The sequence below is a fragment of the Diachasma alloeum genome, unplaced genomic scaffold (assembly GCF_001412515.2).
Source record: "Diachasma alloeum isolate Michigan unplaced genomic scaffold, Dall2.0 Dall_scaffold_00681, whole genome shotgun sequence".
NCBI classification, from domain to species: domain Eukaryota; kingdom Metazoa; phylum Arthropoda; class Insecta; order Hymenoptera; family Braconidae; genus Diachasma; species Diachasma alloeum.
Genome location: NW_021680813.1, coordinates 456,951 through 479,037, shown reverse-complemented (window position 1 = coordinate 479,037; position 22,087 = coordinate 456,951). Strand labels below are relative to the sequence as shown.

At 36.7% G+C, this 22,087-nt stretch overlaps 3 protein-coding genes across 9 annotated transcripts in view; 1 reads left to right on the top strand and 2 right to left on the bottom strand.

Moving 5' to 3' along the window:
- LOC107044137 (E3 ubiquitin-protein ligase RNF4) overlaps nt 1-5,023 on the bottom strand; it is a 6,201-nt gene extending 1,178 nt beyond the window's left edge. The window contains exons 1-4 of one of the 3 annotated variants that reach the window (XM_029126544.1): nt 4,832-5,023; nt 3,248-3,358; nt 2,858-3,148; nt 12-407 (exon numbers count right to left, since the gene is read on the bottom strand). In XM_029126544.1, the coding sequence (XP_028982377.1) occupies nt 56-407; nt 2,858-3,108 (603 nt within the window). In that variant the 5' untranslated portion in view covers nt 3,109-3,148; nt 3,248-3,358; nt 4,832-5,023 and the 3' untranslated portion in view covers nt 12-55. Of the gene's footprint in view, nt 1-11; nt 408-2,857; nt 3,149-3,247; nt 3,645-4,831 lie in introns of those variants that run through there. The other 2 variants (XM_029126543.1, XM_015265913.2) reach the window with 2 other exon arrangements.
- Nucleotides 3,084-11,037, top strand: LOC107044136 (E3 ubiquitin-protein ligase MARCH8). 5 transcript variants are annotated; one of them, XM_015265908.2, is made up of 8 exons: nt 3,084-3,529; nt 3,886-4,393; nt 4,548-4,700; nt 4,792-4,893; nt 7,418-7,509; nt 8,237-8,417; nt 8,522-8,787; nt 10,346-11,037. In XM_015265908.2, the coding sequence occupies exons 3-8, from the start codon at nt 4,656-4,658 to the stop codon at nt 10,605-10,607; spliced, it is 948 nt and encodes a 315-aa protein (XP_015121394.1). In that variant the 5' UTR covers nt 3,084-3,529; nt 3,886-4,393; nt 4,548-4,655; the 3' UTR covers nt 10,608-11,037. The 5 variants fall into 5 exon arrangements, with proteins under 5 accessions (XP_015121394.1, XP_015121398.1, XP_015121393.1 ...); XM_015265912.2 differs by lacking the exon at nt 3,084-3,529 and having other exon boundaries at nt 3,618-4,393; nt 10,346-10,512; nt 10,626-11,037; XM_015265907.2 differs by lacking the exon at nt 3,084-3,529 and having other exon boundaries at nt 3,622-4,393.
- A 1,795-nt stretch (nt 11,038-12,832) lies between these two features.
- LOC107044135 (T-box transcription factor T) lies at nt 12,833-19,842 on the bottom strand. Its single transcript, XM_015265906.2, has 6 exons — nt 19,351-19,842; nt 18,940-19,035; nt 17,337-17,580; nt 15,069-15,222; nt 14,804-14,995; nt 12,833-14,379 (listed from the first exon to the last, which is right to left on the bottom strand). The coding sequence occupies exons 1-6, from the start codon at nt 19,560-19,562 to the stop codon at nt 13,625-13,627; spliced, it is 1,653 nt and encodes a 550-aa protein (XP_015121392.1). The 5' UTR covers nt 19,563-19,842; the 3' UTR covers nt 12,833-13,624.
- Nucleotides 19,843-22,087: the final 2,245 nt, after the last annotated feature.

The following is a 22,087-nucleotide window of genomic DNA, read 5'->3' as shown; positions in this document are numbered from 1 at the left end:
GGGGGGGGGGGGGGGGGGGGGTAGGAATATATGTAAAATGAGGAATTTACCAAAATTAAAAATAAATGCGGTGGCAGGTTTTTCGAGTGATCGAACCTTTGCACTTGGGACACTTCTTCTGAGTGACGAGAGTGGCAAGCAGGCAGTCCTCACAAAATATATGACCACATTTTGTTGACATAGGCTTACGAGATGCTCTTAGATCTTCAAAACAGACTGGACAGGTAAGAACTGTTGGAGAACCATCCACTGAATCATTAATCTGGGGTATTAGTTTATTGTGGTCATCATCAGGAATTGTGCTATCTAAGTCGATGACTGAACCTTCTTCTGGACCAGCTGCTGTAGATGTTGTAGCTGGGGATCTTCTCTTTGGTCTGCCAATACGCCGTGATGCTGACGTTCCTCTGAGATTAAAAAATGATTTTGACAATATTGACATGCGAGAAATAGTACCAAGCTCATCTTGAGAATGTTGTCTACATGCTACTTATCTTACATTAATCTTTGTCCATAAAATGAACTAAAAATTCGATAACTTCAAATTTGGGAAAAAGGGAGTGTTGTCTTACACAGATATTAAAGAGATTTTGCAACATGTTTTTCATTCTCTGGACAGCAATTTCAGAATTCTTTGTTAATTTAGATTAATTCTTGCGAAAAGAGGAATCTCAGTAGTACAGCCCCTCTTTATTCCATTTAGATTCATGTTCCACACCACTCAAATCGAGGTTTCTGCTTCAACAGAATTTAATATGTGCTTCCTCCATATAGATAATAAATAAACTAATGATTCTACAAATTGACGATTAAGGTGTCCCGTCAAGATTTCTCCTGGGAGGAGGGGGGGTGGAGTTCCATTGTTGACATACCCTGAATCCCTCTCTGAAGCCGACAATTTTCAATTATTATGAAAACGTATATTAATGCACGCCAGCCTGTAAACTGACACTTCACATATGCTCCGCGTATAAATTGCCAGTTTACAGACGTGCTATAAAATTCCTTACATAACTCATGGTAAATGACGTTTTTTTACCAGTATGATTACAACCATCGCCTGTGGCGATTAAATTTGTAATACTAATTTAAATTTGTATAGACGGGTATATATATTTTAGAAGAAATAGATAAGAGATATCAAGAATATTTTGATATATTGGACAATATAGTTTTTTACAAAAAATTGAATATCTCTAAAACTACTGATTCGATTTTGCCCATCTGAAATCCCAACCTGTAATATACTAAGAGCTAGAATTCTACCAAATTTCAACTTACTATCTCAATTTTTTTCGATCGTTATCGCGCAACCATCGATTTTATCACAAAAATGAAAAATGTCAATTACAGGACGACTCGCCCTAGTTTGCTAGGCATATTATGGCGTGATTCGATAGATATTATCATAAGAAATATTTTGACGCCAAAAAAGTTCACTTGATACAGTAGTTTTTGAGATATTGAGGAATTTTTTTTTCAGAATCGCTGTATCTCAACAATTCAGATGTGCTCCCAAATATTACCAATTATAAGCCGAAATTTCAGAGTTTTATCTATCACTTTAGTCCTTTTTTTGTGAAAATTTAGAAAAGAATTCCCAGAATTTTGTACGCACGTACAGACGTAGAGGCAGATATTCTCTAAAAACATCATATCTCGACGTTTCATGACATTCTAAGTCATTTCCAAGCAAAATTAGAGAATCGAAAAATCGACCGATTACAAAGCTTCCATTCGGAAGCATATTGCTAATTTGTTAGCAACATAAACTATACCCATATACAGAAAATGCGATTATCCGCTTGTTTCAATCACTTCAATTTCATGTTGAAGATCGAAAAATCAAACTTCTTCTCGAATCGAATCATTTTTTTCGGAAAAGCCAGAAAATTTCAGATGGAAATCATATCTCAGAAATATTCTCTCATATGCGGCAGAGTTGGAAAGAAAATAAGAAACAAAAATAACCAATTCGAAAATTGATTTCTCATGATCCGATTGTGTATTTACAGTGTTTATTCGGTACATAGTGATTTCCATCAACACAGGCTCCTTCTTTATTTGTTATTAACATCCTAATATGCAGAAACCATGAGAAATCAATTTTCGACTTATTCATTTCTTCATTTCGTTTTTCTTTCGGCTCTCTGGGATACGACTGAACTCAAAAATAGAATTTTAGTCGGAAATTTTTTGAATTTTTCGACAAAATTATCAGATTGAAAAAAAAACGGCGAGCAAGTCTAAATTCATGTTTGAATTTTCATTTTTCGATTTTCACCATAAAGTTAAGGTGATGGAGAAACTCACCACCATTTCTCAAATATTCAGAAAATTTTTCATCTAAAACAATGTTTTTAATTTTTTTTTGTACCTTTGACGTCAAATTAAATCGAAGAATTTCTAACCGAAATTGTTCAATCTCGTGGAGTCAGTCAAGAAATTTTCTTTCGTATGCATAAGTATCCTGGCGAAAGAAAAAATTTGTCGAAAATTTTGAGGCCGGATTTGCGTACGATATTTGACGGAATGGCCCTTATACACAAAAGTCTTTGAACCGAACGTATACATACGTTCAGCCTATCGCCGACTCGAAAATCTAGTCCTGGGACCACAATTCCACAAGGGTAAAAGGAAGCTTCAACCGGAATTACATCTAACCAAGCGATCTGATACTGGGCCCTATAAATACACATTTCGTTATTGCCCTGTTCAGTTTTACAGTATAATGTAATCAATGTAAATTAATGATTTTTGCTTTATTTATTGATGACGTCGAACTTATTTTTTCAATTGGTCATCTGTGATTAACTCCTCCGGGATGTTGAGAAATGAAACATGAATTTTTAATTACCTAGCTGGCGATGGATCTGCGGAGTCAATAACAATAGTGTCCAACAGTCGAATACTGACTCCGACCCGTGAAACATGTGAATTCCTGTCAGTCGCTTCATCACAATTTTGCTCAGCTACCTGATTACCTCGCCCTCGAGTTTGTCTGGTTGGTTGCATTGGAGAATCAGCTGTCAGATCAATGTAATGAACTGGCTGTGGCGACATTGACTCAGTACGATTGCGACGTCGCCTCTTGGGTACAGTCGACATAATTGTAGACTTATAAATCTTATATCCAAATTTTTCAAGCCTAAATAAATACCAGTTCATATTATGCATTATTAATACTACTGTCTGAAATTACCCAATGGAGTGGGCCAACTCGCACAATATTTTTGATCAGACTTACGAATAACGGTTAACCAAACGTGTCGTGTATTAGTCCGATTAGTTTCGTCAGTTGCTCCAAAAGACCAAGAACAATAGACGCAACCTTCTTTTCACGTTCCCTTGGAAAGTTCTGGAATGTTAACGTTGTATCCAAAAATATTAAAATTGAAAAAATATAAGTTTTTTGTTTTACATTGAGATTTTCGCAAGATAAATCGTGTTGTTTGCGTCGATTTTCGGATTGAACTAGAGGTGTCTCCAAAGAAGATAAACTAAAGGCCTATAGGGCATCTCTCTATGTGTAGGTCATTGCTTTGAATGTTTGCGTTTGTGTACAGTGGTCCAAAGTTCCCGCAGTACTTGAAGTTGGCTTTAGTTGGAGTTGGAGTTGCACGGAGTATAGGAGCCGAAATGATTGAGCGGTTCGCACCTAGGTGGTTTTAGTTCATGCTCCAGTGGTTGGGTATAGTGGGGGGAAAATTTGACGGATTTTCAATGCCGGCGCGGCGACTCAAATGTCAACACTAACACCACTATACCCAATCACTGAAGCACGAGCTAAAATCATCGAGATACGAACCGCTCTTTTATTTCGGGTCCATACGGCGTCCGGAACCAACTTCAAGTGTTGCACGAACTTATACGATTGTACATCAGCGGAATGAAACAACACCAAGGCAGAAAGATGGAAAAAAATTAATAAGGAAAAAAAATAAACTCATAAAGGCCTTCTGCTTGCGAGTAGGAACGCTTCAGTCGATGGTGAAAATTGCTCTTTTATTATTTTCATGAAGACATCAGTCTCCTCAAGTTCCCTGTTAAACGAATAAATGACGTTATGAATGGATCGGAAGAGACGTGCAAATTGTGGAATTGGGTTGTAAATTGAGTCCACTGATCGATTAACAACTTCCAGCTGTAACAATGCAAAGAAAATAGTTCGTGTCATTGACTCGATCCAAGTGTCAGAATGTAATTGAGGAAAAAGATTGAATAACAAGTAAAAAAAAGATCAAGAGAATTTAAAATTTGCATCGCATTCGTTTTCATCCTGTTGGTCTAGTGCTGAGTTCAATCTCATTCATGTGCATACGAGGCTATGAGAAAAAAATATATCCAACAGAAACTGAAAACGAGACGTGGATGGTGTCAGGAATCACTCTGGGTGAATATGAGATCTTCTAACCCATCTTTCATTTTTTTCCCTTGATATTTTGTTCATATTATCTTCCATGAACATCATTTAACACAGTGAAAAGAAATTTGCTGGTCAAAGTGAAGCTCACTCTAAATCTATTATATCTCCCTTATCATTTTAGGATTTCATGGGCGAGTTGTATCATCAGCTGAGGAAGAGATTTTTCTTTTCTGTTCATGCCCCCAACATGATTTTATCTATTCCTCTATTCTAGTTGAATATAACGTCGATGGAGAAAAATCATGAGAAACTAATGAAAATGAGTTATCAACAAGTCAGTGACTAGTGATTTGTATTATAAGATCCATTTTAAGGTTTTTTTTTAAATGTTTTCTTATGACTACAAAGTGATGCCTGTTCATCAGATTAATGTTAATCCGCCTGATTGGCAGCCACCACACTCACTTAGTCCTTCCAATAATACAAGTCCAACTGGAGGTGAAACTCTGCCAGACTGGTCGCCAAGGGTGAGATAATAATTCATTTAACCCCGTCATTCCTATTAAGCTTAAAGTATTCATGTTATTAGTTGGATGATTCAGTCAAGAAGAGTGTCAGAGAAAACCACTATCGTAAGTTATAAAGAATGATGGTCCCAATATACTACGTAAACGAATATCATTCTCAAAATAAATTTCAGCGTGATCCACATTAGCTCAAGCCAAGCATTGCAAAAATAACTCCACGTGGATCTGTAAGATAAAAGTTGTGACGGATGTATTTCAAGGATGCACGAATAAATTATTTCTATCAATCATTTTTTAAATGAATAATTTTTATCCCCGATGACAACCCACAAGGGTATATGTGCTTGCCAAAACCCGACCGCACATTCACATGTACTTAAATACATTTTTTTACGAAAACCAAATAAAAATAGTTGTATCTATAATTGAGAGAAAACTGAAACTCTGAGGGTTTTCGATACACTATCCTCGTGGAAATCAGGTCGGCCGATTCTGCCAAATTTTGATAGAAAATAGCGACTCCTGTTAAACTTTGTCAAATTTTGGCCTAGAAATATTCTCAGAAGATGTACATACTGTGTCAGAATTTGTCAATATGGATTCGAATTCGACATTTCTGGTCAGAAATTGATTATATATGTCGTGAACTTTGAACAGGTGTTCGGCATTATGTCAGAATTTGTCCGAAAAATCTGTCATAATTCGACGAATTTTCACAGAATTTTCCATAATTAGTCATAGTATGTTGACTCTCCTGGGAGTTGCTTCTCCCCGTGTAACATATAATGACAGCTTTTGCCATCATTTGTCAAAATATTCGGTTTTCTCGCAGAATGTGACAAATCCCGATCTATTATTTAAAAATAAGTAAAGTAAAATTCTCTCTTTTGTCATTTAATATCCTATTTTGTAGAAATCTGTCATAGTTTATCCACTTGCAACATTTAAAAGATATAAAAAAGTGGACAATTGAAAAGTTGATAATTGTTTTCTGAGACTTTTTGCCGAGTTGTAATTTATCGAATTATAACTTTGTGCTGAGCACTGTGATGATGTGATTCATACAATGACCTATAGATTGCTTTTTTTGTTCAATTTTTATCTCGAAATTTCAACTCGATGCCCTATCACTCAGACATCTCCGAAAATTATGAATTTGGATTGAAAAAAAAGTAAACCAAAATCTGAACATTTTGAAAGAGCGTTTTTAATCGATATTGAGGAATGAGTTCAATAGAAGAGATAGGAATAATGTATAATTACCGTGGCAAATGGCAGCTTGTCAGTCGCCACCATGGCGGGAGGAAAGATGAAATTATAAATCCTTTGACACAGCACAACCAGACGATTGTATGAAAAAAGCCTCTTTGAAAAATTTTGTAATATTTTTAAGAATTGTTTAATCACACTTTTACGGTGAACTACTAATCAATTACACCAATCTCCTCCATTGAAAGATTGCAATGCTTCCATTCGGAAGCAAAACGATATTTTTCCAAAAACCAATTTTTGAACGATCACTCCAAAAATTGTCAGCAGAATGGGATTAGTCGTGGCTCAAAGAATTGATAACAATACCATCTTGATTCTATCAGAATATGATGGGGGTTGTACAATTCGTTGTTGAGCAACAGCATATTGTTTATGAAATTTGAAAGAGAAAATAGGTTTTTTCATGATTACTGAAAGAATCATCAGTAATAGCAATTAAATCAGCGCTTGAAAAGTATATTTCAATACCTTCTTAATCAAGTTGAACAATGGTGAGAACAGCACCATTGCTTATTAAGTTATGCAATACCGTTATGAGCTTTTTTATGTAAAAAATCTCTATCTGTATTAAACTCAGGGACTAGTCTACTATGTTGAATGCTTATTCATGTTGACTCATGGTACCGTCTAACTTCTGACAGGACCTGGATTAAACTGTGGCAAAATCATTAATAAACCTTGACTAAATCCTGACTATACTCTGATTAAACCTTGAGATTGAGTCTTGAGAGGGTGTGAATGTAGAGTTATTTGATAAACCGAAATAATACGCATAATTTTGATGACATTTTAATTGATGATAGTACTATCACATGAAAAAATAGAAGAATTGTGAAATAAGAATTTTAAAAAAGGGATCCCATTCGAAAGTAAATTGCTAATTTATTAGCAACAATCGCTATACTCATTTATAAAAAAAATTCCACTGTCCACGTTTTTTTACTATTTAGGAATAAATTTTTCATTGGGACTTTAAAGTTCTTATTTTTTTCTTATCTATTATTTGCATCATAATTGCGACAGAACATTGATTCGTTGATTTCGTTGCTGATTGAAGAGTTCATGTTACTTTCTCCTCATTGTTTTCAGTGATCAATCCGAAATGTGAATATTGTTTTGTCAATATCACTTATGAATAGTTTGTAATGTCAAGTGTACAGGAAAAATTGTGGTTGAATTTTGGTATATATGAGTAAGTCAATTGATAATTTATTAACCAATGAAGTAACTGATAATTGTTTTAATTCCTCAGGAACCTGCATATGCAACAGTTGTCACTGTTATACCCAACCACTGTCATTCTTCCGTCAGTACTTTGTCATCTAGCAATCATGACATTTGCCGGTGAGTGAATAGAATTTATAGATGAATCGAAAATATTCATTAGTAAAGAATGATGGTAAACAAACATACAGTTGAGCAAATCCGCCAATTCTGTGTATGAAAAATTTCCGAAAAATTTTCAATTTTTTATCTACTGTTTATCGAAAAGTACTGCTAAAAACAAGAAAAATGGGCGCAAGCGGAGTTATCTAACTCAGTTATTGGCGGTGATGAAAGATTATTTGCGGGATTGAAGATGTTTTCTTTTTCTTCTAAAAACATTCTCTTTCAATTCTAATTTTAAGCCACTGAGAACAACAAAATTCAAGGCTTTGTCGAAGAAGAAACCAAAAATTTTTTCATTTTTGATACTTCGAAGAATTTAGGAGTGGAAGGCAAAAGAAGCTGTGGGAATCCCGAGAGGATTGGATTAGGTAAATTAGTGAAATAATACACACGTGACACTTACTAAATACTCTTTTATTTCAATCAAATTCCGGGAATTTAAAATCAAAGGCATTCATTCCGATACAGAAGGTGTCAGATAAATGCTGAGAATGACTGTCGTCAAGCTACTAGCGCAGAGACAATTGTCTCCCGAGTATTTATTTCGTCGAGCGGCCATGACGTCTCGGCCGTTGCCTTATATCGGCATATCGGAGTGGGAGCCATATTTTTCGATAAACAATGATAAATCTAAAAATTTGAAAACAATTTTTCATAAACAATTGATGTTTTTCTATAACAGGATATGCCACTGTGAGGGAGAAATTGGTGCTCCCCTGCTGGCGCCGTGCTACTGCAGTGGAAGCCTGCGTTATGTACATCAGGCCTGTCTCCAGCAGTGGATAAAGGCATCGGACACACGGGCTTGTGAATTATGTAAATTCACATTCATAATGCATGCTAAGACAAAACCATTTTCCGAGGTTGGTCTTTTTAATGCTTTTTCATAATGCAGAATTTTTGTTCTTGTTACATTGTCTAGTCGTTTATTACAAATTGTGTTTTCTCAAAATTTCTGTGTTTATAGTGGGAAAAACTCGAAATGTCAGCACCTGAAATCCGCAAATTGTGGTGCGCCGTTGCATTCCATGCTGTTGCTGCATTGTGTGTTGCCTGGTCACTCTATGTTTTAGTTGAGAGATCTGTTGAAGAGGCTCGAAAAGGATTTGTCGACTGGCCGTTTTGGACAAAATTGATTGTAGTCGTAATAGGCTCTACTGGTGGTCTTGTATTCATGTATATTCAATGCAAAGCGTACATTGAACTCTGCAGGAGATGGCGTGCTTTCAACAGGTAATTGTTAAATTCATTATGGAGTAGATTTGAGGGACAGTTCTACGAAGCTCTAGTAGAACTGGTTTGTTCAACTTCCTTTAGCGTCCCGCATCGAAGAATTTTGTCTTAGGTCAAATCACTATCTTGAACTAAATGACATGAACAAAGAAAAAGTAAAAACAAACAACCCAACGCATTTGACCCCAACCCATTGAATTTCTACAGAAAATCCCTGAATAGAAAAATTCCCGATAGTGTAAAAAAGTATTAAACACAATGTTCGAGGTTAAACAAAACGTATGTGTTGTGACGTATTTCGTCCCTCTGCGGAAGAAGGAACGAGACTACGAGTTCAATTCCCCCTCAGCCCAAAGTCAAATTTTGGGCACGGAGTGGATTTTTATTTTTTGCACCCAAGTTTGTTGATTACCATGTTTATATTGACACCATGGGGGTGTCAATTTTCATTCCACTCATTATTCAACTCCGAAATAAATATACTCCGTGCATTCATACCGAAAGACGGTGTAGACTTGTTATCACTCCTTTTGGTGTGAACTAAAAGTCGAAATTCACTCAGAATTTTTGACTGTGCAAGTACAGTGCTTTTTGTGCCCGAAATGTCCTTACGGCCGGCGTTAAGTCTTGTACAACCCACATACAATTGCCTCAGGCACACATCACAACTGCGGTACAAGCTTACCAACTTAAATCGTACAACTGTACCTGATGTCAAGCCCACCCATGAATTTTCATCAAACTTATAACCAAGTAAGGGATTTTGCCCCTCTCGACCCTTATAACCTTGATGACCACCTTAGATCCTTATCGCCCTTATGAGCCTAAATTGGGTTATGGTTCGGTAGGGATGTTACGAATAACAAATTCATGCAGCGTCTGGTCGCTAGGTGCAGTTGTACAAATTTAAGTTAGTAAGCCTGTACCGCCGTAATGATCTGTGTGGCAGTTGTACCGGTAGACTTGTATTTGACAGAGTTATTCATCAATAGGTAACCTAGCCACGGGCTCGAACCGCCCGTTCGCTCGTATAGTATATGAACTCCATTAAATCATCATCATCTGTAACAGCAATTAAGTTAGGGCTTGAAAAATTTGGTTCAGTGCTTTCTGAATTAAGTAGAAAGATTACATGGACGCAACCCGGCCATAGCCATCAATGACCCCGGCCATGACCTGGCCATTGCCCGGTCATGGGGGGCCGTGGTCCCCCATGACCCGACCATGGAATTCTGGATGAACGCTGATTAAACCTTGATTAAAACATGACTGATATGCAAATTCGAGTCGCAAGAGGGGTGGCGAGGGTCTGGATACAGAATTCTACGAAATAATGCGCAAAAATTTTCATGATATTTCCATTTTCTACGGTATAATAACATGAAAAAAGAGAAAAAGTAAATAGTAAAAGTATATAGTAATGGTAAAACGTGAATAGTAAAATTATAATTCCAAAAAAGCGAATTCATTAGAAAACAAATTGCTAACTTACCAACACCATGATTGACTCATTTACAAAAAAAAATGCAATTATTCACTTGTTTTTTCATTGTTGCAGGGTCATATTCATACAGAATGCACCTGAGAAAGTGGTGCTTCCACCATCTCCAACAGACTCTCTTCGTGACGTGACATTACCATTGAAAGATCCCACTGCCTCAATACCTGAGCTCAATCGCACTCTATTACCGAGATCCTTAGATCCATCTTGTGCATCAGAGTCAGGTAAGCCAGAATCTACAACCCCAGCGCCGAAGCACGACGCACAGCTGAAGCTGTACGTTTTCGATAAATTATCGTCATCGGAGGATAACCTGTAATAATTCTGTATTTATCAGTTGGCTTTCATTAATTATCGTGTCATGGAGAAGACAAATACATGCAAGTCATAATTTAAAAAAGAAACAGAACTGATATTTCACTAACGCGTGAACGATGCTAAAATAAAACGAGGTGCGTTGAAGGAAACGCGCAAACAAGAAATTTGAAAAGAATAATTTGCTTCCAAAGATGTAACTGAAGGGTTGTGTCTAGCACTCTCCTTCGAAGCACTTTTACTCGACCCTTAGTACTTCAGTGATTATAAAATTGACAAAGACAAAAAATAAGATGCAGAGGGGCAATAAGTGGAATGTGAGTACGTTGGTTTATATATACGAATCACCTTTCTTATTCTCCCTCATCAGACAATTATGTACATAATTATTGTATCTGTGATGTTATTGAATAAACTTTACCACATTAAAACTATCCCTTGCTTCCCAATGTTTGTATTGAATTATAAATAAGTTGCAAAATGGAGTCCTCGAGTGTAATGCACGAATTGTAATGACTTATATTCTAACAGATTCTTAAATGAATGAATATTTTTGTGTAAAATTAAATTAAATTATGAGTTAGCTGATAGGGCGGAAATCACTTATATTAATGCTGGACCAACAAAACTATCGAATATCTGTAAGTACGCAGAGAATGTGACCCAGTCGCATCACTCATTTAATTAGTACACTCAGCTTTTTGTTAATTTTATTTTTTAGAAAATTGGAGTCTGGGAAAATTTTCGAGTTCTTAGGTCTTTTTTTTGTGTATTCATCGCGACTGTACTAAACGACGTATTCATCGCGACTGTACTAAACGACGAGTTCATTATCATTTCTTTTATGTATTTGCGATCCTACGGCTTACAATACTACTTTTTCGGGTTGAGAGAATTTAACCATAGTGAATTGATTAATTTTCATGACTTAAGCCCGAAATAATACCGAGCTGCGCGATTTTTTTATATTTTTTCTTTGTCTGAATTTTCGTGGAAATGTATAGGAGCAAACCCGGCTGTGTAGCGCACTTGGTAGCAGCATGAGATTCACAACGTCAAGCTCGCAGGTTCGAGCCCCGGCCGGGCCAAAATTCCACACCAATTTTTCATCACAATTTTCCACATAATATTCAACTGAAAATTCAACACAATTTTCAAACCGAATATTCCACGGAATTTTCAACTGAAAAATCCACTCCACATTCAACATTCCCTGGCTGGAGGCCCTCAGGCGATGGCCGCGTTGGCAAGTTAACCCTTACAACGAAAAACCGGTGAAATTTGAAATTTTTTTGTATAGGAGCAGTTGTGATACGGCCGCTCAATTTGTAGATTATTGGGGAAGATTAGTTTTGGGTTCGGTGGAAGGTCATGCAATCAATCACGACCGTTGCTCTCTCAATAAAATCAACTCAAAAAACAAGTCGCATTTTTCAATAAAATTTCAATGGAAATCCTATAGAAACCTCATAGAATTCCAACAGAATTTTCTAGCGAATTCGCTAGTAGGTTTTCTATTGAATTTTTTCATGCGTGCCTCTACTTCGGAAACGGATAGCAGTCTTCTTCTTCTTCTTCTTTCTTATGGCTCCAGCTGCATTGGCTATTCGGCCGTTATCCCTCTACGGGACGTTTCAGGATTTAGGAATTAGATTTGTTGGTAGGGTAGATATATCTGCGTTACCATGGGCCGTCTTACTCTTTTTAACTGTACCCCATTCGGGCTAGGACTGCAAGGGAAACCATGGAAAACCTCAGTCGAACAGCCGGCCGATTGTGCAGAGCCCTAATGTGTCCTTCTGTCACACTGACTAGAGGGGCACATTAGGCCATCACACCGTGCCTACCTTCCGAAATTTTTGGGCGAGGGTGTTCCTAAGCGGTCACCCATCCAAGTACTAACCACGCTATACGCAGCTGCACTCGGATGTCCGCCGGAGCAACATCTAACTCACCCAACCATTACGGTCGGTTTACCACAGATAGCAGTCGATGTGTCTGATTGTTGTTGAAAAATTCGACTGTTAATTATAAGACGCTATAATTCACGTTCACTCCGTTTTAACCGAAATTAGTAAACTTGTCAGTGGTTTACTTTTTAGTTGACGGTACCTTGGGTGAAAGACGTTCATCAAGAGGGTCAATACAGTCATGCCATTAGTCATCAAATTTCTATTGGAAATTTTATTAGTTTTTTGACAATTCTCTCGAAAAAAATGTGCAGTTTTTCAAATGAGAAATATTGTATTTACAGCTTTATCAGATATCATCGTGTTATCTTATAGATTACCTGTTTCTATTAGGGATCTTTATTATTTTTTGTGACAATCCTAGTTCAGGAATTCCGAAGTTTTAGGCTCTTAAAATGCGAACCTTGAGGTTCTCAAATTGATATCATTCTCATTATTGAATTGATTGATGATTTTGCTTATTCTACAATTAATCTACTCATGTTTATGAATATTTTGTTCCTCAAAGTATGTTATCTGGTGTTTTCTTTTAATTCATGTTGGAATAATTTTCAATTCTTGCAGAATTTATCCCCTTTCAAATGATTTTAATTCAAGAATTTTTCCCATTCGCAAGAAGTAGAATTTTGATAGTGAAATTTAAGGATCTCTCTTCTTAAATTAAGTAACCAGTTTGTTATGCTCAATACCATGCCGTCAAGAACCAGAAGTTAATTGCTTCTGGAATCGAGAACCTTTTTTTGGTTTGTGAATCAAATGGTAAATATTCACGTGACCACATAGGTACTATCACACAATTTCTTCTCTATAATCAGCATTTTGACCTGACGGATTTCGGGACCTCATGTCACATTGGTATACCGAATCATGGGTTTGTTTTTGTAGTCAGGAATATTGTTTACATAAATGGTCTTTTGATAAATTTCTCTAGATTCCTTCCCTGAGGCGATATGTACTAATTAATCCGTAGATCGGTGAGTTTTCAATTGACCTCCTGCGCTGTTTTCACCACTTCACTACTGATTTCATTGGGTAGTCGATGAGATTCACGTCAGAGAGCGGTGTTCTGGGTGACGGTGGTTGGGGTGAGTGGGGACCAGCCACCCTGAGTATCTGCGGATGCAGAATTTCTCTGGTGACTCGATAGACGATGATCAATAACAGTGTTCACATATCTTCGCTCATCTTCTCCCGTTTCGTTTTCTTGATTCTGGTTTTGCTCTTGATACCCAATGGAGTGATGATTTTTTGAGGGATCATAGTCTTCAGATGGTGAGGATGACCCCTGGGATTGTAATTGCAACAAATGACTTTGATGTTCCCCTTGATCTGTAGTTTGTTGATAACTCTGAGGATATTCGTGGCCTGAGGGGATGGGACTGTGATTAACTTCGGTCTCGGTTGATTGTAGCACGGAAAGTGTAGGAGTTCGTGAATACGAGGGTATCTGATGGTGCAGATGTAGGTTGAGATTCAAATATGACTGCTGCTGTTGAACTTGATCAGAGACTGACGGCGGATGTAACCAAGTGGAGGTTTCTACGATGTGTGGGTGTTCGTGAGGGGAGGTGTTGGAGGAAGGGGCTGAGGGAATATAAAAGGTGCAAGTCGTTGGGGTTGGGACAGAGGATCTGCCGAGGGAGTAGGAGGGAGCTGCGGGAGAAGAGGTGGGGGAGGGAAGGGGTGAGGACGGCCACTCTTGGGGTAGGGGGTTCATTGATAATGGCTCAGGACTCCTTGACCAACCGGTTGTGACGTAGGCTGAGTGGAGAAGTGGCACTGAACTGTAGGGATCTACATTTTCATCTGGAAAAGAAATTGAGCAAAATATTATATGTTAAATATGAAAACGCGGCGATGAATCCTTTATTCATAATGTAGAAATTTAGGAGGAAATGTGACTAGGAGAATTTTCTAGATACAGATTATTTTGCTCGTAAGCCCAAAAAATCCCACGATTTTTAGAATATCTTGGAATTGAGAAAGAATCTTTGACTTTGATTTTCTAAATTTAGAAAATTTTCAATTTCTAACAGAATTTTTGTTTCGTAAAAAGTGAGAAAAAAAATTTGTTTATGAAGTGGCAGAGTCGAATAGAAAATATTGCAAGTGAAAGAAAACAATATTAGAAGTTAAGAAAAAAAACTTCAAAGACAGAATTGTTTTCAGCTACAAGATTGAAAATCAAAATGAGGTAATGAGATTTGAAGATGTAAAAATATGGGTTTACCTTCTTGGTGGTATTTATGTCTGACGGGATATGGTGTGGTTCTACATGAACTTTTATGATTTCCGGAGGATATTGTGCATGTACTCGTGAGATCACTGGATGGATTTGACACCTGGGACGAAGCGACGGATATCGAGGAAGGGGCATAGTCATAGGCCATTGCTGGTTGAGGCAAAAACCACGCACTTGTATCTGGTTACGAGTGCAAAAAGAAAAATTCCAGAGAAACTGGTTTACGTAAGCGTACGTTGAATTGGTAACTTACATTGGGGGTATGTTTGTTGGTCCGACGGACGCTCTTTAGCGTCGAGAAATGCTTTTGCAAAAGGGTTGTATTTAATTTTCAGGCCTGTTACTTCTTCATTCTGGTACGCAGTCACTGCGATAAATTGAGTCTCGGGAAATCTGTATGTGAGTACCTGAATTTTAATGAAAGGTATAATGATTATAAAGAAGAATAACAATGGATGATAATGGATTTCGACGGAGGAGAAAAGACTCTATTTGCCTCAAAAACGGAATTTGTAGGCGTATGGATTCTCTGATTACTCTGTCTCTCACATTGTAGTATACGACCTCTGAAAAAAATTAACAAAGAAAACTAGCATTTTCTCTAAGGAATTTCACGTATGAGAAAATCCTATAAGATTTCTTATAGGAAATCCTATGAAGAATTCGAACATTTCTTATAGGATTTTTCAGGATGTTTTTTTTGCCTCAAATGAAAGAGCGGGTCGAGAAATGGCGTGGTAATGTCTCTAAGGATGATTTTTCAACCAGGGGAGACTCCTACAGCCGACTGGACAATGTTGGCACAACTCTGTTTTTCAACTCTGAAACCAGAGTTGTGCCAACTCTGGTAGGAGTCTCCCCTGGTTGGAAGATCACCCTTAAAATCATTTGCACTATATTTCGGCACCCACTCCTGCACTCGGATTCCATTATACAAATATGAATATCGTTAAGAAAACGTTTACATAAAATGTAAAAAACTATTCATTTAATCTTTTATTTGCGTTTAGTCAATTATTTATTTCATTTTTTATTTGCGTTAATCTATACTGATATTCGTATTCGAGAAAATTGTTTACTGGTCTACTATCTCCATATCACTTCTCGATTGATTCGATGTGTCTACTTTATTGTCTAGAATTAATTTGAGAAGTAAAAGTTGAGGGTCCACTATCTCCCATATATCCACGGTAGAAATGACCTTGAATCCACGGGAAAACGTCTCGTATATCCACGGTCAAAGTTACCGTGGAGCCTGTGAATAGACACTGTCTACACTTTTATTGTGGTAAAATAAGTTAAAATTTGATTAATTAGTTGATCGAGTGAAAATTTAAATGAATTGAAAAATGGATCCACATGACAATAATTAATTATTAATAATAACTAATTAATTTTTATTTTTATTGGTCATTATAATATCATAATTGTTATGATAATTATTATTATATTTTTATTTTTGCATCAATAAAAAGTAAGAAAAATTCAGTATTTTTATTTTATCAATGTCGATTCTGAGAAATGACACTCGGAGTAAGCGCGTGGTGGTGGAAGACGAATACGGTCGCATTCCCCGAATTCACTTCCCCAACAGCCCCTTGAGAGTGACTCCAACGGGAGTCTACTGTATCTCTGTAACTAATTATCCGATTTAGCCCAGGTTCAATACGAACCATTGTAATTATCAGAGGCACCTTCGTGCCAAATTTCAAGTTGATATTTCGATTTTTGCGTCTGCTACAGACCGAACAACGATTTCGAGGCCAAAAAAAGAAAAATCGAAACCAAAATTTTATATGAACGGGTATATACAATTTTGATTGATTAAGATACAGGATATCAAGACAAATATTTTAAAAAAAATATTGAAATCGGTTAGATATTTTCGAGATATTTGGGAAAAAGCGTAACAAAAAAACAAATCCCTATTTCTCAAAAATTAATGGACGGATTCAAACTGACAAACTTTCAAATTATTTGGGATGATTTTGCCCGTTTATTCGTCAATTTTAAGAAAAAGTGACCACCGACTGGACATGACCGCATACAGACATGGTCGCCAAACTTCGTATTTTTACGTTTCAGACCATTCTACATCATTTCCAATGAAAATTAGAGAATGTAAAAATCGGACGATTACAAAGCTTCCATTCGGAAGCAAGAAACCGCTGTAGCTCAAAAATTGGAGGCCCTGGACTATTTTCAACATTTTAAAAGTTCGCGGGGTAAATGTACAATAAACAATTAGTTTTTTTACACTAATTATTCGTTTTAGACGTACATAATCGATCTTCAATGTATGAGAAAACTCATTCCAATAGCCGGCGACTTTTAAAACTCATAGTAGTCTTCCCTTAAGAGGTACTTGACCTCGTCCGCGTGAAATATCATAGTTTTGCACTTAAAGCAATGTCACAAGCAATTTGACCAAGTTTCATCCTTGAGGCAAAGCTTATCGGTTCGTCAAAGCCTACAATAACTACTGATAAAATCACTCAATGAAAACATTTCAAAAGCTCACAGTCCGTTGCTCTTCCGCACCGACGCGCACGAGATGCACTCTCGGTTCATATTTGTGCAGCGAGTTCAACATAATCTGGCCATTCCCATTCGATTTATTCGTCAATTTAACTTTGGCAAATGATACTGCCTCCTTCATCCAGTGCGCTCCGAAGTTAGGGCTCTCCGGATGAATGTAGATTGGATTAGGCGGTGCTACTTCGGCCTTACCACCCGGTACCCACTCTCCATTTACATATTTCCATCTGATTAATTTTGAAACAAGCAATTTTGCATTATTTTAAAGAAACGAACGTATCTCACTCATCACTACTTCAAATCCTTCTACAACTCTTATCTGATTCAATATAGTAGCAAAGGGAGGAAATTATTAGAGTTGAATGTGAAATCAGGGATAATTGCAGTCAGTTAATTCAAGTTAAAAAATGACAAAACATCGATAGATCTTTTTTATGGCTGATATAGTGAAATATCTCATCAGGAATGTTTCATGATAATTTGCCCTGAAATCATTTAGTTGCGTGATGACACGCACGAAAAAAATTACTAGAAAAACCTGGCGAATTCGCTACACAATTCTATTGGATTTCTATTGAATTTTCTGTTAGTTTTTAGCCGACTCTATTGAAATCTTTGAATTCGATTCATCTGTGCAAGTTATTCTACTGAGATATTTTCTATAGAATTTCCTCGGCTCAACTTTTCAAATTTTTTTAGCCTATTTTTCTTTTTTTTTTTTCATCAAGAAAATTGAACAAGAAAACTTGAAAAATTTGAGCCGAGGAAATTCTATATAAAATATCTCAATAGAATAATTTGTATAGAAAAATCGAATTCTATTGACTTTTTCTATAGACCATTTTATAGACCATTTCAATAGAATCGGCCAAAAATTAATAGAAAGTTTAACAGAAATCCAATAGAATTGCTTAGCGAATTTGATAGGTTTTTCTATTAAATGTTTTCATTAGTGGAGCACCTAAGAAAAAAAAGGTTCAAAGATTTAGAAACAAATTCTGATCCATTCTCGAATGCATTCTACAATTGGAATTTAATCGAAAGATAAATTGACTTGATCCGTGAATTTCTTTCTTAAAACGTACAATGTCTAAACATGACAATGTCTTGGCTCAAGTTTGGGAACGCTTCAAATCAAGTTTTGCATAATGTCTCCATGAAAGTGAGAAGCGCATTTCAATTCAAACCACTACTTTTTCGATTTAAAATCCAGTATCAATGATAATGAAGTTTTTGATCAAGTGTGACTAATGCCAATTGAAAACGAAAAATTCTTGCGTCATGAGATGTCAGAAATCTTGAATCAGGTTCTAATGAAGTCCAGACATTGTTGGTTGCAGATTCAAACCAAAACCTATTTGAATTATGCAATCTTTATAGACGTGAAATGAACTGCATTAATATGCATTCTATACTAATGAAATATGAGTCAAGTATATTTTTTCCGCATAGTTTTGGTAATTCAGAACAAAGCACGATCCGACAATGGTACAGATGTAATACATCGACTTGTCCCTTTTTACCACTTGTCTGTGAGTTGATTATCATAAAAACAAAAAAGGAAAATAAAATCATTCATCAATTACCTGTGAGGATCAATTTGTACAAACTCTAACAGGAGAGTGTACATTGCAGCTGGTTCTAGCCCCCGTGCAACAACCTTAACCACAGGAAACATCCTTCTAAAACATTCACAACACATCACAAATGATTCATCTCCATATCTCCTTCTGTTTCAAGCAATTAAATCATAAAATGGGATGAGTCAACTCAGCTCAAGATTTCGACGGATATTTTGGAATCTAATGGATATAGATCTATTTTCATAGGTACTTTCTGTATGCAGAGAGTCAAAACCGAGAAAAATATATTTAATAAAAATTAGCTATCGCTCTTTAACACCAAGACATTCTTCATAAAATCATTGTAACCGATTTAAAATTGATTTATCTCATTTAAACTTCACTATCTCTTCATATCTTCTGGACTCAACTGACCTTCCATTCTTCGTCACAATCATCTCATTAGTGATGCTCTGAAACCTGGTCCACAATTCGCGATCCTCAAGGGAAAGAGACAGGGGTTGCGCACTCAACTGTCTCCTCTCTCTATCTTCACGTTCTTCCTTCCCATTTCTGTGATCAGCATCACAGCAACCGGTTGATCTTGCAGCATCAAGATCCAACGCCGTCGAGGCATTTGATTGCATGCTTCCTCTTTTCCGTGTCAATGAACAATCTGTGCAATTCCTATTCCGCAGTTTTTTTTCGAAACCACACAAATCACCGTTACCCCTTGATGATGTCTCTTGATGAATTTATCAATTAGAAATCATTTAATCGTCCACTTGACGGTGTAGAGATGACTTTGGCGCGTTGATACTAACACTTGGCTAAACAAAGTAATTACGCGCCTTCAACTGTCTGGTTTATTTCGAATGGTGTCATGTGATTACAGTGAGGATGTAAAAAAAAAGGACGTGTTGTTGAAGATAGATGAGATAGGCGAGGTGAGGATGAACGATTGTAGCACTTGGGCGCGATATTTCACACTAGACTACGAAACAATTCCACTCGACTGGAGGAGAATCAGGAGATGAGGCACCAGTGCGCTAGGCTTGAGAACTTGGACGCCCACTGTTACACCAGTCTTCAGGTGATAATTAGGACCTATTAGGATTAGTTAGGAGATGCAGGTATGGCAGGTCTGCTGTGTCATTGGTTGGTGAGACTTTATGATATTCAGGGGCGCAGAGTCATTGGCTGGTGAAGTGGTTTCCTTCCATCAATGGGCACGCCTTCAACACGAACCACTGGCCAATCTTTGAGTGACGGTGTACATGGTAGACCGGGGTTTTTAATCCGCACAATGTGAATGTTATGTCGGTCAACGAGTCAATGGTACATACGCCCATTGAGGGGTTTGGATTACAAGTTCATCGTGACAATTTTAAGATTTCTGGAGAGGATTGGTTCGCATGGAATTTTGTGTCCATATTTCGATCAAGTTCATTGTGAAGATAGTTTCGGACATTTCTTGTCGCTTTTATCCAGTTGTTGAGTGTTCGGTTGTCTCAGTGAAAATGAGTCCGAAATTAATGCGAGACAGTTTGTCAATATTTTTGGATGGGAGCGATTTTGGTAGGTTCATAAAAAAAATCTACTTGATAGAACATTTTATGAGCCATAAAAATTCAGTCCGAGATCTTTCTCGAATCCTACCAGTTTTAGAGCTATCTGTAAAATGATCTTGTTCGAATTTTTGGAATGTCTTTTCACCACTGCGCTGCAGAGTTTTCATGTCGGGTTGTCATATGTAAGTACTTAATAACACTCTTGGACTTTGTTTTTCTCACTACGACACACTATACTGGGAAGTAAAAATTTTTGAAAAATACAAAGAAATGAAAAAGAAAGCCAAGTCAGCAATCTCGAATGAACGAACATAGTGCACAATCAGATTTCTATGAGTAAAATAGTTTCAAATCGAATAAGGATTTTAAAAAATTCTTCATGTAATAAAAAATTACTAGAAGGAGAACCAAAGCAGGCATCAATCTAATCCGCCATCTTTTGATCCGTGCCAAGGACGTTGGTCTCCTTCTAGTAATTTTTTATTTCATGAAGAACTTTTTAAAATCCTTATTCGATCTGAAACTATTTTTCTCATAGAAATCTGATTGTGCACTATGTTCGTTCATTCGACATTGCTGACTTGGTTTTCTTTTTCATTTCTTTGTATTTTTCAAAAATTTCTACTTCCCAGTAAGAATCAACCCAAACTTTTTCTTGGCGCTGTTCTTTTACAAAAACATTTGTTTTTGTTTTTTTAGGGTAGTACATTACATACCCGAGCCTTGGAAAACAGATCGCCGTCCCCCATGTGCAAGATTGCCTTCCGAGCCGAAGGCGAGGATGGCAAGCACGTGGGGGGGAGGGGGTGATTTGTTTTCCATGGCGAGGTGTGTAAATTAATTTTCAGGTCCCGTGACACGAAAATAACTTTTCTGACACATGCGTTTGCATTCCTCGACTTCGCCTCGGTCTGCAAATTTCACACTCCTCAGAAAAGTATTTTTCGGCCTGATGACGAAAATTGCTATTTTTCGAAATCATAATAGGTCGATATAACGTAAAAAATCCGAATTATTACGCGCATTACACAGGTATATAATGATTACATTGTTGAACATATAATCAAAAAGCGCTAAAACTTCGAAACATCTATGGAAATACTCAATGAGGAAAAAAAATACGAACTGGTTGGAAGAGTGGATCATTCGCAAAATTACAAATATATCTTGAAAAAATCTTCCTAGGGATAAATGTCTCGTTACTTTTCGTAGATCATTCCATGGGCAATTTGGTCAATTATTGATGCGGCTCTGTGTCTTTAACATTTCTATTTTAGTGGAAATTTTAAGTCTTTCAAATGCCAATAAAATCGTATGAGAAGTCTCAACTAAATTAAAATTTTGAAGATACAAAACAGGACCGATAACTAATGAAATCACTTCTTGTCTAAACTCACTTACAAGTCATTTTTCTTTTCTTTGTCTGAAGAAAAAACGTGGAAAATTTGAGTCGAGGAAATTGTATAGACAATATCTCAATAGAATAAGTTGTATAGAAAAATCGAATTTTGTTGACATTTTTTGTAGACTATTCTCTATTGAATATTTCAATAGAATCGGCCAAAAACTAGTAGAAAGTTCAATAGAAATCGAATAGAATT